This window comes from Pyrus communis, chromosome 15, assembly GCF_041283825.1.
Source record: "Pyrus communis isolate YQ-2024b chromosome 15, ASM4128382v1, whole genome shotgun sequence".
In the NCBI taxonomy this organism is placed as follows: Eukaryota; Viridiplantae; Streptophyta; class Magnoliopsida; order Rosales; family Rosaceae; genus Pyrus; species Pyrus communis.
Window position 1 is genome coordinate 35,059,901 of NC_142579.1, and position 18,363 is coordinate 35,078,263.

The 18,363-nt window shown below is 35.8% G+C and overlaps 3 protein-coding genes across 6 annotated transcripts; all 3 read right to left on the reverse strand.

Annotated features, from left to right (window-relative positions):
* Window positions 1-126: 126 nt before the first annotated feature.
* On the reverse strand, window positions 127-5,363 carry LOC137747685 (putative transporter C405.03c). Of its 3 annotated transcripts, XM_068487859.2 has the most exons (9): window positions 4,972-5,342; window positions 2,390-2,449; window positions 2,048-2,304; window positions 1,661-1,875; window positions 1,411-1,481; window positions 1,212-1,313; window positions 922-1,039; window positions 675-810; window positions 127-455 (listed from the first exon to the last, which is right to left on the reverse strand). In XM_068487859.2, the coding sequence occupies exons 3-9, from the start codon at window positions 2,294-2,296 to the stop codon at window positions 393-395; spliced, it is 954 nt and encodes a 317-aa protein (XP_068343960.2). In that variant the 5' UTR covers window positions 2,297-2,304; window positions 2,390-2,449; window positions 4,972-5,342; the 3' UTR covers window positions 127-392. The 3 variants fall into 3 exon arrangements, 2 of the variants coding, with proteins under 2 accessions (XP_068343960.2, XP_068343945.2); XR_015957304.1 differs by having other exon boundaries at window positions 675-826; window positions 2,048-2,449; window positions 4,972-5,363; XM_068487844.2 differs by having other exon boundaries at window positions 2,048-2,449; window positions 4,972-5,363.
* Window positions 5,364-8,185: 2,822 nt separating this feature from the next.
* Window positions 8,186-10,287, reverse strand: LOC148690917 (uncharacterized). Its single transcript, XM_088686931.1, has one exon. The coding sequence runs from the start codon at window positions 10,096-10,098 to the stop codon at window positions 8,878-8,880; it is 1,221 nt and encodes a 406-aa protein (XP_088543057.1). The 5' UTR covers window positions 10,099-10,287; the 3' UTR covers window positions 8,186-8,877.
* Window positions 10,288-12,161: 1,874 nt separating this feature from the next.
* Window positions 12,162-17,041, reverse strand: LOC137717300 (synaptotagmin-5). Of its 2 annotated transcripts, none has more exons than XM_088684870.1 (13): window positions 16,591-17,041; window positions 16,350-16,453; window positions 15,651-15,701; window positions 15,433-15,553; window positions 15,222-15,349; window positions 14,842-14,943; window positions 14,561-14,635; window positions 14,341-14,420; window positions 14,078-14,228; window positions 13,767-13,997; window positions 12,976-13,275; window positions 12,641-12,754; window positions 12,162-12,408 (listed from the first exon to the last, which is right to left on the reverse strand). In XM_088684870.1, the coding sequence occupies exons 4-13, from the start codon at window positions 15,494-15,496 to the stop codon at window positions 12,262-12,264; spliced, it is 1,392 nt and encodes a 463-aa protein (XP_088540996.1). In that variant the 5' UTR covers window positions 15,497-15,553; window positions 15,651-15,701; window positions 16,350-16,453; window positions 16,591-17,041; the 3' UTR covers window positions 12,162-12,261. The 2 variants fall into 2 exon arrangements, with proteins under 2 accessions (XP_088540996.1, XP_088540995.1); XM_088684869.1 differs by having other exon boundaries at window positions 15,651-15,697; window positions 16,345-16,453; window positions 16,591-16,930.
* Window positions 17,042-18,363: the final 1,322 nt, after the last annotated feature.

Here is an 18,363-nt window from a genome sequence, read left to right on the forward strand (position 1 = left end):
GTTGACTTGCTAACAAGTGTTTCAAATTCGGGTTGGCCATTCTCCACCCGCTAGCAAACGCTTTGTTAACAGGTCCACCCGCGTTGATGGTGACCCGTTAACAACCCAACTAACCATTGGCAGTGCGCGTGAAATGAGATTTTATTTTGAACCCACAATGGTTTATTACACTTCAGGGCTCCACGCTCATTGCCCATGATGGTGAAAAACAAGTATGATAAAAAAATATATATTCAGTGCCTTCTCTCCCTCTCCACAAACCAACCGACCCATATTGAAGACAAACTTTCCTGCCCGTAAACTCAACAACTTGAAGTCCGTTCAGAACGGAAGAGAGAAAACGGCCCCATAAAAGAATCAGGCTTCCCAACAAATCAGTCTTCGATAAAATGCTATAATCCCAACTTTTTCGAGCACCAATCCGAAAGGTTAGCTATTACAAATCCTGCAAATACCTGCAACATGCCACAGAAGCAACAAAAAGAGTTCATAGATGCAACAGGACATAAGTTCGAATACATATATTGCTAGTGAGAGATCATTTTCTCCGAAGGTGAGTGTGAAATGCTGAAACCAAGCGCCTTCTGGAAAAAAGTTTTACAAAGGTACTTCACTAGTAACTACGGATGCTAAATAATTCAAAAATATAATGCTTATTCATGAAAGCATCATACCTGAGCAGAACCAAGTATGTAAACTACTGAATAATGACGGCCATGGATGAACATGTCAGCAACCATAGCAAGGGGGATGGTGAGCGACATGCCCAAGGTGGCAACGAGTGGAGTTGTCCACACAACACTTAGTGCCCTGTCAGAAGTTTTTACTTATTGGCCGAATAGAAAAGCGGAAGATTAAAACAAGAAGTCTGTGAAAACGCAAGTGTGAATCGCAGATTGAAAATTGATTGTTTAAACATACCAGAAGTAGTCGGAGAGTACACTTCCAATAAAGCCGTTGGCAATAACAACTTCTTCCAATTTAGCAGAGTGAGGAATCATAAACTTGGACTCAATGCCCAATGCTGTCAACGGCCAAACTGGAAAATAAAAGAAAAATTAGAGAAAATAATGATTCAATCAAAGAAGTGATGGATTGCCTTTCACTTTCATGTTTCCACCAAGCTAGCATTGTGCCTTGCTTGATTTCAGGAAATCAGAGTCCACAAGAGAAAAACTGAAAGGAATCATTAATACTTAAGCAACACTTACTAAGCCACCATAACGATACTAGTGTAAACAATCCAATATACCCAAACAACTTTTGCACGTCAACCCTTTCTCCTCCTTCGCCCGCAAACTTTTTAAGAAGAACTGTAGCATTGAGAGTAAAATGAATGTTAATATTATTGTCAAAATAATCTATGAAAAATTTGTGCCAAGGAGTAAATGAAAAAGGATATCTCCCAACCGGTGAATAGACCATATGACATGGCTGAGAGAAGACCAAACATATCTCCAACAAGAGAGCGTTTCCCGTTGCTGAACAAAAATATTGACTGTCAATCCCAAAACACGCATTACAAAGAGCAATTTGATATTATATAATGGCATTGTTATGTAAAAAGAGATATTTTTTTCTTCCATAAAAAAAGAGATAAATATAATGTAAGTTATGATAAATTTGACGTAGACAACAGATATTGACTGATTAAACGTACGCGGCACTCAGTTGTGACTCATCCGTAGCCCATGTTTTGCCCAGAGTTGTCATAGCTACACCAGCCATGCTAACAAAGACAGCGACCACCTTTGCCACATTTAAAGAATCTTCGCCCAAGAATGCACCTACAAAAAGAGTAAAGAGTCCTGACGTCGAGGATAATACTGTTGTACTTGCAACACTTGTACGCGCGAGAGCAGCATTTGAAAAATACTGAAACAATAAAAAATAATCAATAAGAATTTTCTTGACATCCTTCACAATAATTTTGAATTATCAATTCAAAGAAACATATCTCATTTCTTAAACACATCTTGGACTCAACATCACCTAAAAGTCAATGGAAGTATATTCTTGAACAAAGTAGCTTTAGGAAGTTCCTTACCTCCGTAATAAACCAGAGAGGGGCAATGTAAAACCCATAAGTAGCAATTTGCCTCGTAGTAACCTCTTTATCATGTTTCAGCACATTTAAATCATCTTTGTATTTAGAAACCAAAGCCTGTTCTTCCGCATGAGGTGAAAGGTCTGCATCACTGTCTTTTCTGGTCAAGGACCCATGAATTTCCAATTCAAAGTCTTTCACTCCATTGAGTTTTAGAGTAGAACTAAATCCAGCAGAAAACTCATTCATGCTGCTTTCTGCATTTTTACCACTTTTAGAGGAGCGGCGTTTTAGAAAATTACACAACCAATCCTTAATGAATGCTATTGGGATGTAAACTACCATAAGAGAAGCTCCAAGATATGTTACTGCAAATGGCTGCTTATAGTCCGTAAATATACCCTGCAGAAGTCACAATATTGGTCAGCTAGAACCAAACTGTGCACAGTATTATCAAATATATAGGTAAAGACAATGCGCCATATCAAAGAACTGTATAAAAAAATTTCTATAACGCGTGACAAATTTGCAGCTTAAAATCCGACTATTCAGGTAGATATGTGCGGAAAGGTTTCAGTTGAAGCAATTAGATGCACTCACAATCATCTGCTAAAGGGATTCAATTCACCACAGCTTTTAGGAAGCAGCTTGAATTTTGAGCTGCATTGATAAGTGCATTATTTCCTATATTTTTATGTCAATTATCCCTAGGTTTTGTTAAGAAATTGATTTTAAAAGAGCCTTATTACTTTCCTTTGCTTAATTTCAGCTGATCTGTGCACTTAGAACGTTTTTGGGGATAATTTGACTTTCCGGAGGAGTTTTGATGTAAGGCCAATTGGAGGAGAAAGCTAAGAAGCTGAAAATCGTTGTGTCCAACTTTCATATTTTTCCATGGAGCCAAACGCTCCAGTTTTGTAAATCATTCCCGCAGAAGTTGCATTCCCGTCAGAACTATGCAGTTGTGGGAGAATGAAAATTTGGAGGCTTTTCCGATTTTTCCTAGTGACGTGCAATATATGCTTGGAAAGCTTAAGACATAGAGCTATAATTTCCTATTTTTCCAGAATTTTCCAGAAGCTAAATTGAACCCAAAACTGGCGTGCAACATAGGTTACGTGCTTCCCAAAATTTCCTAGTTGGTGTCATTAATTGTTTAGGAATTTGATTTGTTTTAGGAGAGTTTCTACCAGATCTTTTAGGGTTTTTCTAGTATAAATAAGGCGTCATAAGCTCTCCCTATGTATGACCGCAACCACATACCCACCACTCACCATCACCGCAATTCACGAAGAAGAGTTTAGGGACGTGCCTTGCCATGGATTCCTCGTTCTATCTTTCTTTTATTTTTATTTATATGTGTAACTAAGTTATTTTCTAAAGTTTATGACGAAGCCATGACATGAATATTTGAGAAGTACTTTGTTAGTTGCTATTTGATTCTATGTCATAGTATATTCTTAATCTTTATGCATATTTTATTCTAGATTCAGATTTCTAATGATTGGTCACCATTAGGAATTTTGCATCTAGATACTTAGAAAAATCAATTAGGTTTACTGGAATTAAGATTAAGAAGAGTAGATAAACCAGAAAGGATAACCAATATCAAGCTAGTCCTACTTGGTTGACATAATTCTTCCATGGAGTTTTTATGTGTTTAATTATATGACTAACCAATAGGATTTAGTTATCATGTAGAGATACACAAGTTGATGTATGACCACAGGCTACCTTAGAAAGAACAACCTTTAACATTGGCATGGTAATGGGATAGTAGTTCGCTATAGGAAAAGTAAGTACGATTGTTGTTGGTTGATTCATAACTTACACTTCACTATTTCTCACATTATTTTTCTGTTGTGTGTTTATTTTAATTAATTGTCTTTTACTTTAATTGTTAATTTTAGTCTTAAACAATTATTCAATTCAATCTATCCTTTATTTATTTGATTAAGCCTAGTGTGATTAGTCAGTTAAATTAGTACTAAAGAAATCCATGTGGAATCGACCTCGCATTTGCATATCTTACTACAATTGATTCGTGCGCTTATGAGTTTAATTTGGTTTAAATTAATCTAGTATTTAGGTTAGTTTAAATGCACATCAAGCATCACTTCCCCCACGGTCAAAGATGATCAAATAGTCACAATTGTTTACTAATAGAATTGTATTTGGCCACCACATAAACACCAAGCTAAATTCAAGAACAAAAAAACAAAGTTTGGCTTACCAACTAATCAATCAAAACTTTCATTGCTAAGATTGAGATGAGAGCATGGAGACTCAAAACAGTTAAACATAGAATGTTTAGATTCAACTCAGTCTTAACCAACTAGGCCAAGGCACAAAACTCAAAAAAGGTTCAATCTTGGTGCGCATTTCGCGTCCTTCAGTCCCTAAGGCACCACAGATAACTGCGCTTATGCACTTGAATGCTCTTTCTGTTCTGTTCCAGAATATGCTATATTTAACATTTCTAACGGCTGTCCTCCAACAAAACCTTTGCTTTTCACTATGCTGGTTAAACCCAGAACCATTAGTTATACCCCATGGTTGCAATACATCAAGGGGACGAAAACGAAGGAAAAGAACAACCTTTACTTACTAATGTTTTGATCCCTACTAACTCATGAACAACTAAACTAATATCTTCCATATGTTTCCTCTATGGGTGAAGCACTACGACGTCGTCTTAAACAAGTTCAAGCTAACATTCAATCTTCTAATAAAGTTCATCACTTGGGTACAAATCCTTAACAAATTCCAATCATTTCCAACCCAAATAACTCACAAAACCCATCCGAAAAAGTCAAATCAGATACAAAATGCATTACCATGAATCAAATTTGACCCAAAACTCTAAAATTAAATTACTAAATTGCATATTTTCAAATTTGGAAAGAGTAAAAGAAAGGACAAACCTGGGTAACTTCTGCAGAGGTGACCCAAATGACAACAACAGCAGCAATTAGGAACAACCCAGCTCTGTACCTCCACCCCATCATAAACCCAGCAAAAGCCAGATGGACAAATCAGAGGAATTTCAAAGATCTGATCGGTTGGTTGGTCCTCCTCCTTAGATCTTTGATATTTTGGCCCTGTCACCGACCTATAAGTATTGAGAATTTGAGATCTTGAGTGCTGGGTGACAGGGTCTGGCGTGTATTTAGGTGAGGAGGAGAGAGAAAGGCCCGGATGGGGCGGGGCTGCTCGTTTTCTTGCAACAAAATGAAGAAATCCGGAAACTTTGGGAAGAAAAAGAAGGGAGAGGGAAGTTAACCAAAATAGAAATAAAACTGAAAACGTTTTGGTTGTTATATGTCCCGTTCTAAATTCAATTTTAATTAACTCCAAATTTTCATAATAATTAGCGGGGGGAAAAAAACGTTTTTCATACTAATTAACAAAAATTGAAATATTTTTGTTAATTAGTATAATCTTTAACAAAAATTAAAAAAATACTAATTAACAAAAATATTATTTTTTATACCACAATCTTTAAGAAAGTATCTGCGGAGGGGTTAATTTTGTTGAGGAAATTTATTAAAACTTAATTGGGTATTTTTGATAACTAAAAGATTTATACTACGTTCGCAACTTGTATGTTAAAAATGAAATTAGAAACCTATAAAATAATAAGGTTTCTTTTCCAATAATATTAACGTTATTATAATTATTTTAAAGTTGTTCATTGGTTGAGAATTTTATGCTCTTTAACTCTATTTCCATCTCTTCCTTTCTCACTTTCTCATGTCCAATCAAAAATAAACTTGAAAGCTATGGAGGACCCTCATGCTTTTAGGGTCTGTACGGTGGACTGGTTGTGTCACATCCCGGTCCGGGACGGATCACTTCTCGGGCCCGCTCCACCACCGTAACATGATATTGTCCGTTTTGGGCTTACCATTCCCTCACGGTTTTGTTTTTGGGAACTCACGAGCAACTTCCCAGTGGGTCACCCATCATGGGATTGCTCTAGCCCCCTTCTCGCTTAACTTCGAAGTTCCTACAGAACCCGAAGCCAGTGAGCTCCCAACAAGACTCGTGCTAGGTAGGGATGGGAATATACATTTAAGGATCACTTCACTGGACGATGTGGGATGTCACAGGTTGGATGGTTATGATCAATTACAATGGACTTAAGTCAAGTTCTTTATTTATTGTGTCAAAATATGAAATAAACAGATCAAATATAAGGGGTTATGAATTATTTGGGTTATCTAACCTATATTTATGCATAAATTACAAATCTTATCTTACGTGGTCCTACTAATCTAATATTATTCATAACTTCTAATCTCATTCAACCTATTAAACGGACCCTTTTTGCATATTCCTAGTTCCCATAGGATAGCTTCAACTAGAAGAATCTGATTTTTTCAACACAAATGGAAACAAATTAAATATATGGGCAGGACTCCATATAAAATGAAGACGAAAGATACTCAGCAACAAAATCATGTAAATAAAATAATGGCAACACTTTTTTGAATTTTGTAGGTAGAAAAGACAGTACGCATGACAAAATAAAATGGCATTTATAGAGAGAATGTTGTCATTTATAGAGAGAATATTGGCATTTTTAATAATGTTGCAGGCAGGAGAGAATATGAATATAAAATAGTAGACAAATATATTCTTCTTACCAATAATTTCAACGTGTACACAAATTTATCATGCATTTTTTACCTAGTAGATAAGTTACCAAGTAAAGTCAATTCCTCTTCACTTATTACCAGCTGATTTTGAAGTTTGGATCCTTTTAGAGTATCTTTAAAGGTGGAGTCAACAATTTTATATTAGCAATAACAGTAAAACAAACAGCATTAGTATTTTTCAATCAAATTTCATTCCTATGTAGCATGATATGGATTAATAGTAAAGGTAGTTGCTGTCAAATTTAACAACAATTTCAAATCTATTTTTAGCGATAAATAAATATTTTTGTCTTTATTATTTTTTTAATTCATATTACAATATTAAAAGTAATAATGTAATAATAATAATTCAAATTTGACATATCGCTTGATGAACAAAATTAAAAAAAAAAATCAAATTGTCACATAAGCATTCAAATTTAAATTTTATGTTTACAATTTGACATCTATTTTGGAGATGGTCTTATGTATTGTTGACTATCAAAATGAAAACACAAGGTTAGACAGTTTTGTTTCTCAATTATTCTAATTTGTTCCTACGGAACCAAGGTCGAAAAGCTTGAAAAAAATTAGTCATTCATAATCATTGGTGAAAATTTCCTCATAAAACTATAGTTCGTTTGGAAATATTTTTAAAATGACTGAAAGTGTTTTTGTAAAAGTGTTGTTAGAATCAATCCTTAGTAAAAACGTAACTGAATCCTGAAAAACACTTGAAGTGCTTCCTGGAAGAAGCACGTCTTCCAGGAAGCATATTAAGTGCTTTTGGAACATAAAAATATTTTCTTTAAAAGCGCTTTTAGTTATTTTGAAAGTATTTCCAAACAATCTCTTAAGAGTTAATAATTGTTTTTAGAAATCGAATAAATTCGATCTAATATACATAAAAGGATGAATACAATAGTAGTTACGGTAGCTTTTGCGGTAAGAAATGCCTTAAAAAATCAGTAACGTGTGGCACTTCGAGTTCCTTGCCTTCCAATCCATAGCAAGTCAACTTACCTAGTTTTGAATTTTTGAAATATATTTGAATCATTTTGTTACCTATATTCTAGCGAATTACAAGATTGAATAAATACGAAAATTATTTCCCAGGAATTCAATGTCTTAATAGTTTTCTCATGGGCTGGAGTTAACACTTTGAATTTTTGGGCATAAGCCTTTTTAGCCAAGTTTGATTTAAATATAATTTTTTTAGAAAAATAATAAAAAGGCCCTCATAAAATATTTTTTTAATTAAAAACTGTTAGACAACTTTCTTTACAGACAACAACGCTTGCGCAGATTGGGATCGTATGAGATCAAAGCTAGCACAGGGGAGTGGAATGTGGAGAGCACACAACATTGACTTATCGCTGGAAAAATAACGCAAAATTCGATGGCAGGTGGGAGACCGTGAGGCGAAATTTTTACAGAGAGAGGACGGGTGGTTATGGGGCGATTCATAGTGGTGGGAGTGTTAGCTTTGGAAGTCGGATGGAGTCAAGAATTGATAGATTATACGGATAAACTAATTAAACTGAATCTTTTGCTAATGATGCAGAAATAGAACAATATCCACTATGTTTTGCATCACCATTACACACAACCTCTGGAAATCTTTTCAAACGAGAACTTGACCCTTTAGGTGCTTCAGAAACCTTTCCGTCTACAAAGAATCCTTCTCTTTCATCATCAGTGTATGCATCGGCAGGAAGTTCGAGATCAAAGTTCTTCTGAAATTTCTTGCATTTGGATTCCAACAATTCAGAGTCTCCTGAACGGCCTTCAGATTGAGCTGGATAAGAGCATATCGGTATGTTCCTAACTCGAACAAAACATGAAGGTGACTGTATACTTTCAGCGGCTGAAACAGATATTTGAGTAGATGAGCTCCCACTCCCAGTAGCCAACAAGCCTCCGTCTTCAGCCGATGTTTCTCAAATTCATTCCTTCTTGTTTCATGCATTAATTTCCTTTGTCTTCCATAAAGCAGATGGAGGTCCTGAATCTGGATGGACGGAAGACATTTCTTTGGGTTCGTACCTCGCTAAAAATACGCTTATACAACGAGATTTTCGACCGTTGAATCGATGATCAAGAATTGACTGTTAAATCTTTGATCAAGAATTCAATAAACGAGATCTAAACTCTATACAATGATTTTCTACTACGGTACAAAATCCAACTTCAAGGTGATGAACCCCACAAAACCTCTGCAACAACAGAGGCAGCCTCTGCATCAGAAACAGAGGCCTCCCTCACTCTCCTCAATATTTCCATCTTAAACCCTCTTTTCTCACTCTGCTCCTCCAACCCGTGCCCAACCTCCACCAGCACTGCAAACCCCGCTACGCACCTCGAAAAAGGAAACTTCCCCTCTCCTTCCTCCATTTTTGTCTCCAACCTCTGTAAATTCATGAGCTTCTCGATCAAGTCCTCCCCAAGCATCAATTCGATCACTTCCTCTCTCCCCAGAAACGCAATTTCAAGAACGCAGTTCATCGCTGCCGCTCGAACCGCCATGTCATCCGCCCCCAGGAGGCTGATAATTCTTGGGATTTCTCCATTGATGTCATCCACCAAAGGAGTTCTGATGATTTTCACCAGCCAAGTGAGAACTTGAATCGAACAGCTCGAACCCATTTGAATTAAAGCTCGAACGATCGGACCCATTAAAACCAATCCAACAAAAACATCTTTGTTGAATTGAACCAGAGCGAGAACAGCGAGGGCAGCCCGGTCTCGAACCCGATTAGAAAAACTTGAATCACAAGTAATAAATTCAAGAATTGAAAATACCTTTGCTCTCAGAATTAGTTCTTGGTAATCTTTATCGAATCCCTGGTTCAATCTGTTCTCTAAAATCATCAATGCCTTAACTTTCCAATCGTCCTCCGAATCCTCCTCCATCGTTTTCACGAAACCCCAGACGTTCTTCCGATCGATGTGCGCCTGAACCTCCGCTTCCACGGCGTACCCAATTTGGGAAATCTTGTAATTGGTGACTTGGCGGTGGAGGAGGGACCGGAGGCCGTAACCCTGCAGCTTTTGGAGCTTTTCGAGAAGGGTTTTGAGGTTGCTGAGCAGCTGGTTGAGGGTGAAGAGACTTGGGTCGCCGGAGATGATGGGGTCGGCCTTGGTTCCGAGCTCGAGAAGTGCCTCAATGGCGGCGTTGATGTCGTAGTTGTTGTATATGATTGAAATAGGGTTGCTCTGTAGGTCTTTGGAAGCTTTCTTCAGAGATTCTAGCAGCGGATGAACGTGGTGGTTATCTTGCTCCTCCGCGGCGTCGGCCATGGTTTTGGTTTGCTTGGGTTTGAAGTTCTGTGAGTTACAGGTGTTGGTGAAAGAGCCTAGAACTACCAGTCTATGAAGGGCAGGAGCCGACCAACCGTTCAAACCACACATATGGGACTTTCATTAAATTTTGAGTGGAATTAATTACTACTTATTTCCGTGATTATTTTTCAGTAAAACCAATCTGGCTGTCCGATAAGACCAAATCAATCTGGCGGTGTAGGTTGTAAACTAAAAGGTTGGAATTAAACTGGAGTTTTAATTGAATGGAAATTAAAATATTAAAAAAAAAAAAAAAAAAAAAAAGGTCGGATGCGGGAGAGAGTGGAGTGAAAAAATGCAAAAAAATTTCTGTGCAAAATTTATTTAATGCTCATAATTTTATTTTTGGATATTTTTTCTTTCAATTATGCATGAAAGAGTATAATAATAATATTTTTTATTTTTGATTGATAAAAAGGGGAAAGGATGGTTTTTTTTTCTAGGAATCCGGAAGATTCCGTAATCGTGTCCGTTTATTTTACATCGTACGGTTAGAAATTATTTAAAATTTAAAATTTAAAATTAAATATAAATAGTACCTAATGAAAATTGACCGCACAATGTACAATGAACGGACAAGATCACGGGATCTTCCGGATCCATAAAAAAAAGATCCGTGCCAGATCATTTTCCGATAAAAAGAATTCTAATAACATATAATATAAATTATATGGAAATGACTAACTGTGAAGGTAAAGGAGGTTACCGAATTCAACCCACATGCCAGCAACTAGAGAGAGACGGTGGTGAAATGGGTGCATAATTGTATATGCTCCATGGGTCTCTCTCGTTTACATGGAATGAGAATAATAGACACAGAGATGCACACTATGTTGAACATGAGGTTTTCCCCATTAACTATGCCTTACAAGAAAACCAAGTGCTTGGCCCAAGGGTCAGTGGTATGTGTTCGCTAGTGTTCATAATTTGTCTACCATCAATTATTTTGGTTATTTTATGAAAAATCTTTGTCAACAAATGACCAAAATAACAAAAATATCCTCAATTTAGTAAACAATGGGTAAAAATAATTGACAGAAAAAAAGTGGTGGATATAATCACTAGCGAAGCTACAGAGGAGCAAGGAGGGGCGGGTGCCCCTCCGATCATCGGAAATCGCCACTAAGAGTGAGAATTTCGCCCCTTCAATCTTCTAAACCTGCTGATATAGGTGCGTTTCGCTACTGGGTTTTGGTTTCAAGGGAAAAAGACAACCTGGTCTTGTTTAGACAGCATCATTTACCTTTTATAAAACTCAGTGTTCCTTTTAATGAAACGGTTCAGTTCGGTGGGCTCCTTTAGTTTCTTTTTAATTTTTAATTTTATTGATGTGGTTTTCTTTCCCAACCGCACTACCAGCCCACCATTTTAATTCTCTTCCGTCTCTCTCATTTGTTTAGATTATTAAAAAACAAAGGTTGACGTTTGTAATTGTTCTTCTTTAATTCTTGTTATTATTTTCGGTATTTAAAATTATTTCATCTTATTTTCTTTTAATTCTTGAGAAATGGTGACTTTGAGGGCTTGTTTCAAATATACAAAAGTTTTGTAAGGAAAATATTATTAGTGTTCCTATTATGTGAGAGTGTTTTTGATATTACTGAGAGAGATGTTTACATTGCGAGAGATGTACAACAGTTGTGTGATAGCTTGATTGTTTATATTGAGAGGGATGCTTTTGTTTTTATTGACAATGAGTCTATTATGCGACATTTCATGACATGAAATCTTGCCAACAATAATTACAACTTGTTTGTATTGACAAACTGTGAACAACATTAAATTGTCTACTATCTAAAATGATTTGATTGTCTACATTTTTGTGGAACCTATTACGCTTTTAAATTTCGCCCCTCCTCCCGAAAATTTCTGGCTTCGCTACTGGCTGAAAATTTCTGGCTTCACTACTGGATATAATATGATTGATAAATATGCTACAAGTAAAATGAATGCAATTTATATAGCTAACTAATTTTTCTGTGCATTTACAATAGAAAGAACAAGGCCATTAAGTTATTAACAATTCGACATGTTAACAAATTAAATTGTAAATAATCTGAACTACATGTGACTTGTAAGATTTTCTTTTAGGTTTGACTGATAACTTAAATCTAATTTATATGTGCAAATAATGAATAATTTATTTGTTTTTTCTTATACTTTTTCGTGTAATATTCATGTGAAAAATATCACAACTTCAACTCAATAAAAAACAATGTAGGACGATACAAATCACGTATCACGGACTTTATGTTGTGCAACCCACTTGAGGTTCAAATAAATCCTTCCAGATTTAGCAATGTCTAGCTGATAACAGTCTTGATATTCCCCTTCCATCAACACCCTGGTTAGTGTCATGATAACTCTTCCTATTCTATCCTGCAAGAATAGAAGAATTTTTTTTCAATGTGAGCTTTACCCTGCATCGTGTTAGTACTAGTCTACTCGTGTTTATGAGACTTGTATATTTATTGATATTATGCTCTAAAGTATGAAATCAATGTTAACCATGTTATGATATGTAGATGAGTACCACTGTATGATGATGTTACAATCGTGTCTTATATATTAAACAGGTTAACACAATTAAACTAGTACGGAGAAACATTACCTTTCCAAAAGTGTCATGGTCCCAAACTTCAACCATTAACATTTCATGCAATGCATCCTCCACCATGAAGTCAAATGTTTGATTCCAAACTGGATTCAAATTGTTCATTACAACCTGAAAAACCATAAGACAATGATAAATTGAAATTAAGATACAATTCTGAATTAGAGGTTATTGACGGACTCCGTAGCGATTTCGGCATCTTTATCTGCCCTCTAAATGAATATTTTATGTTTTTTATATTCAGATGAGAAGTGCGAGAAGTTAAAAAGAGGTGTGAAAATCACGACCCAAATCATTACAAAGTCAAACAAATTTGGGAACTGAAATCTCACCCTAGTTTTGGCTTTGGCTTCAGATTTCTTCATAATAAGAACAACAAAAGGGTCGGCCTTCCCCATAAAATCCACAACTGGTAAGTCTTCTGCAGATATCACTGTGACAGATAGCACTCCTCTCACAAACACATCCTTCTTCTTCTGGGCGGCTGCTTTTTTCATTTTTTCTAAGTTATCTGCTCCACTGGGTTCAATCTTAAGAGCCTTTTCCAAAGAGGTCAACGCAAAGTCGTGGTCGAACGGGCCTACGATGTTACCGTCTGTACCAAAAGGACAGTATAACAGCTCCAAGTGCACCTAAGGCAAAGAACATATGTGCATTTTAGATTTATAAACTCTACTAACCCTAAACCCTAAATCCTAAACTCTAAACTGAATGCCGGTTTCCACTAAGTCAAGTAATTGGCTGGTTCCAGACACCGATCTAAAATACTTTTCACATAGTCGATATTACCAAACTTTGATCAAATATCAAATATCAGAAGATTACTGTAGATTGGTTATCGGTACCAACTAATCTCTTCATTTTTCGTATGCAGATTCGCTAATTATCAGTGGTTTGGAATTGCTGAACACCCCTAAAATGTACATTTTTTTATAGGGGAGTCATTAGCTAATAGCCAATATCAGTTACTAATCCACTATCTGCTACATTGTCGATTTGCCAAATTTGGACCAAATATCAACAAAGTATTGACAATATTGTAACATGTGTTGGGGATGAGTACTCAGTACTGAACAATCCTTTTCCATTCTTGTATGCATTTGAAAGTAAATCCCATTCTAACCTGACCCCTGTATTTAGCATCTCTCTGGATCTCCAAATCCTTCACCAACTTTAACCACAGATCCTTCACTTTACCAGGCTCAAGCTGACTCAGTTGCACTTGAGCACAGCCAATGAGCTCTGCAGCCTGAAGTCCTTCGTCGTCAAAAACTCTTATCGTCAAGTTTTGAGTCGATGTATCTTCAACAATGAACTCAAAGTGCTCATTCCAGATTGGATTCAAATCGTTGTCCTGTAGTATATGATAAATATTTTTACATATTCAGATAAGGGAAAATCATACATACTTTAGAGAAACATGAGCTGTCTTACAATGACTTTGCTGGTTTTCATTCTGTCACGAAGTGGACGTATGAATATCACAGCAAAAGGATCTGATTTTCCAACAAGGTCCTTGTTTGTCAACTCCTTAGCTTCCACAAGCTTCACATCTAACATTCCGACTGGCTTCAACTCCAAGGCACTGTCACATCAACAAATTTTTAGCCGAGGAATATAAACTAGCAGATGGAATCTGAAACTTTATGAATGAGAAATATGTTCAAGAAAAAATCTACAGTTTGAATTAAGTATACCTATAATCTCCAGGTATTATCGGTATAATATTACGTACTGGCCAAGTTATACAATCTTCAATAGCATCTCGTATCGTTTCCTGAAATAAAATGACAATTTCATTACATAGCAACGTCAGCATGCCACAATTTTTCATGCAGAATGTAGAAATCACGGGGGCCATTAAGGTTCTGATAGTAAGAGAAACTAGGATACACAAAGGAAAAAACTTGCTCAAACCTCAATAGCATCAGAAACGCCGGGAATAGATGATATATCACCACCAGAAATTTTAAACACAAAATCCAGCTTTTTCTGCAGGCATAGGCACAAGAAATATGATATCAAACGATAATACATGAACATAATGTCATAATAAAACTTAATAAATTGTCAGTATATGCTTTTCATTTCCAAATATGCATGACATCAAACTATAGTACAGAAACTTCGGTTCCCAAAAGTAAAAGTATGCCGCCTCAAGAAATTTTACAAAGCAATAGCAGTAACTTATCACACACCTTTTCTCTTAAGGAATAACAAACAGCTCCAAAACAAGGGAAGTCACCGACTAGTGGTTTGAAGATTAACCTGAAAACCCCAGTGAATCCAATATTTTTCACCTATATGAACAGTCCGAAAAAAAAGACGATAAGGCATACTTCAATTTCTAAGACATGCATGTCATGAAACCTTCAACTTCTCAGACATGTCATGAAACCGTATGTTTCATTTACCAAACAAACAAACCTAGATTTCACTGAAGAAAACTACACGAGAAACATTATTATATTTATTCTATTATAAAAGCAATATTAGGGAGGGGAGTCGAATGTATGATATCAGGAACAGGGTGAATACTCTTAATTACTTCTTGAGGTATAAATTTGATGAGCATTACCTGTACAGGTAGTGCAAGACCAACTCTGGTTTTAATATCAAGCACAATGTTTGGATTACCATCCCACTGAACCTCCAACTCCATAGTGATTCCTCCTGCCTCACTTTCACCTTCAACGATTGAAACTCCTAAGGGGTACCAACTACATGTATAAGCATCAACAACAAAATCTAATCGGCGTATAAGACCATCTTGTAAGCATGAACCCTACCTGTGAATTGTGGAGCCACTGTGCCAAGGGTCAGTTTAGAGAATTTGAGTGAAGACAAGACCATTGGCCTGTATTGTTCGAGTATCGGTTCTACATTGCTCCTTATCAGCTCTGATGCTGCCTACTCCATCAAAGTGCACCCAAACGAAGGAAGATTTTGACTATTAAAGAGGTGAAACAAAAAGTGTGCGTAAAAAAGAGCAGAAAAGAAAAATTACTTCATCAACGTATGGCCAAATCTTCTCAAGATGGTGGTTAAGCCAATTCAACTGTAATTCACAAAGATATTCTTGTTAGCATATAAAAATCTCATGATAGTTTGAGTTCTAATGATCATTTAATATGATATTAGAGGTTACAAGAGGTCCTTGTTCAAAACCATTTTTTTTCGTGAAATTGTGATATATATTCTCGATTGCTCTAATTTGTAACTTATAAAGAAGGGGATTCAACTTCGATGCAAGAGAACATGCACACAACCCTAGCTAACTGATCTAATCTACATATGCTTCGAAGTCTTTTGTTTCTCGTTAATTTATAAGACATGGAGTAAAAATGCACCTATGTCTTTTTCGCGCCCAACCCTGTCTTTCACCCACCTACCACCCATTCGTATTGAAGGACATACCCTACCATTGAATATATAGCAATTTGTCTCATACAAGCGATACCGAAAGAGGAGAACTGAACACCCAACCTATACTGGATGAGTAAATGAACCACTTAAGCTTACAAATTGAAACTAATATGCACAAAAGAAACTTGCCTTACAAAACCAACTTAGAATTATTTCCAAAGGATTAACATATTTTAAATTTTGAAATATGAGACGTGTGGTTCATGAGTCAGGACATGCAAACCCAAAAGGCAAACATGAAGAGAAACACAGAAGTTAAGGTTTGTGAAATAAACTCAACTTCTGGCGATTTGTGAAGACAAGCCAAGATGGATAATACTGAGGTGGAAGAAGCTTTCTGGAATCTTGCACTGTCATCCTTGCAAACGCAGCCACTGTCTTGGCCTAATAAAATAATAATCCACATTAACAAAAAAAAATAAACAAATAAACAAAAATTAAAACCAAACAAACATGCATAAATAACAAAGACATTTTATCAAAAACAATAATAACAACAATTTAATTGTGATTTAGTTTACCAAATCAGAACGAAATTTGGATCGGATTCTCTCTGCCCGAGCAAAAGCTACGATCAACCCAATGCCGATGGCAATGCCGATTATCAATCCAAAGAAGAATTCCATTATTTTCCTTTCTATTTCCGAGATTATGACGATGGAGCTTCTTCGGATTCAGAGAAGGGCCTTCTAAGAACGGAGTAAATAATTTGGTCCAACATGATTGGATTGGATTGGAAGTTGAATGATCAGAACATTAATAATTGAGTGATTAGTTTGATCTGGAAAGAAGGGAGTGATATGGTGTTTTCAATTTTTTTTTTCCACTTCTATTTTTTTTGGCCCCAAAAAATGAAAACTCTTCTAATAACCGCATCTTTTGCATTAACATCAATTAAGGTGTCAATTCATTTTCTAAATTTCGGAGCAAAAAACAGATAAATTCATTTCCCAAATTCACCATCCAAATTCTTTTTAATTTTGAAAAACAACGATATATTCATACTACTTAAATAAATATTTCAGTTAAGTCACACAATAAGTATGCATTAATAATTAAATTTCTATCAAACCCTTCAACTTCATGAGTCTAAACAAAGAAAGATTTTTCAATGTGCCCGAAACATGAGGCGAAACACAACATATCGTTATATTGTATGATAACAAGTGGTGTTCTGTCTCATGTATTAGGTACACTAAAAAATCTCTCATAAGTTCTTAACTAAAGACCTCCCACTTACACGTGGGAAATAATCTTAATAAATTCCTACCAAACTCTTCAACTGCATGAGTCTAAACAATGAGAGATTTTTCAGTATGCCCGAAACATGATGCAAAACACAACATATCATTATACTGTATGGTAACATGTGGTGTTCCGTCTCATGTACTGGGTACACTGAAAAATCTCTCATAAGTTCCTAACTAAGAACCTCCCACTTACACGTGGGAAAGAATCTGAATTTTTAAGTCAAATGGTATTATTCACTTCTAAATGAGATGTCTTAGATTCAATTTTTAACAAAAACGAATTTGAATCATATTATTGCTAGTTTATTGTGAGACTTATCTCACTTCCCCACCATTAATATAGATAACATCATTTGTTAAAAAAAAAAAGTCAAGATTTTTCTTTTTTATATTACAACAAAAAAAAGGTCAAAGGAGCTAGAAGTGCAGCGCCATGCCATCAAGAACGATGTGAAAAACTCATTTTAATTGCCAGCACAGGCGGATTTGGATCATCTCCTGAGCTAATGGAGAGGATCCTCATAACCAATCATCATGGATCATTGGATTTTTATTCAACGGTTACAAACAGAGAGGTCCCTTTAAAGTTATAATGATTGTAACCGTTGAATAAAAATCCAACGACCTACGATGATTGGTCATGAGGATCATTTCCATTAGCTCAGAAAGGATCCAAATCCAGCACAGGCTACCGCCCACGGACGAATAATCTTTTGTTGAAACTTTTGGAACGTCAATCTCCTTTTTGTTATTCGTCCTAATCGTGTAATATTAATCGGGACACTTGGCGTAACATGCATGCATGCACATACGTTACACAACAGGCAGCACCCTACTTTTTTGTTTTTCTTTTTCTAAGGAACTCGTATCGAATCTTCCTGACCATCTTGTGACGGATCTTAATTTAGTCGTAGAATTTATTCCTGTTTTCTTGTTTACATATTTATATATACTCTTAATATTTTAAAAAATATTAATTAGTACTACACTTTTATCTTTATTTTTTAATAATAAATCTTATGTTTAATTCTTATTAAAAACAAA

Coding starts and splice junctions, on each gene's coding strand:
- LOC137747685 (XM_068487844.2), bottom strand. CDS start 5,055: ATGATGGGGTGGAGGTACAGAGCTGGGTTGTTCCTAATTGCTGCTGTT. Junction 2,450..4,971: donor CCTCTGCAGAAGTTACCCAG/GTTTGTCCTTTC, acceptor TGACTTCTGCAG/GGTATATTTACGGACTATAA. Junction 456..674: donor ACATACTTGGTTCTGCTCAG/GTATGATGCTTT, acceptor GGCATGTTGCAG/GTATTTGCAGGATTTGTAAT.
- LOC148690917 (XM_088686931.1), bottom strand. CDS start 10,098: ATGTGTGGTTTGAACGGTTGGTCGGCTCCTGCCCTTCATAGACTGGTA.
- LOC137717300 (XM_088684869.1), bottom strand. CDS start 16,695: ATGGAATTCTTCTTTGGATTGATAATCGGCATTGCCATCGGCATTGGG. Junction 15,698..16,344: donor CACAAATCGCCAGAAGTTGA/GTTTATTTCACA, acceptor AATTACAGTTGA/ATTGGCTTAACCACCATCTT. Junction 14,636..14,841: donor GTTATTCCTTAAGAGAAAAG/GTGTGTGATAAG, acceptor CTATGCCTGCAG/AAAAAGCTGGATTTTGTGTT.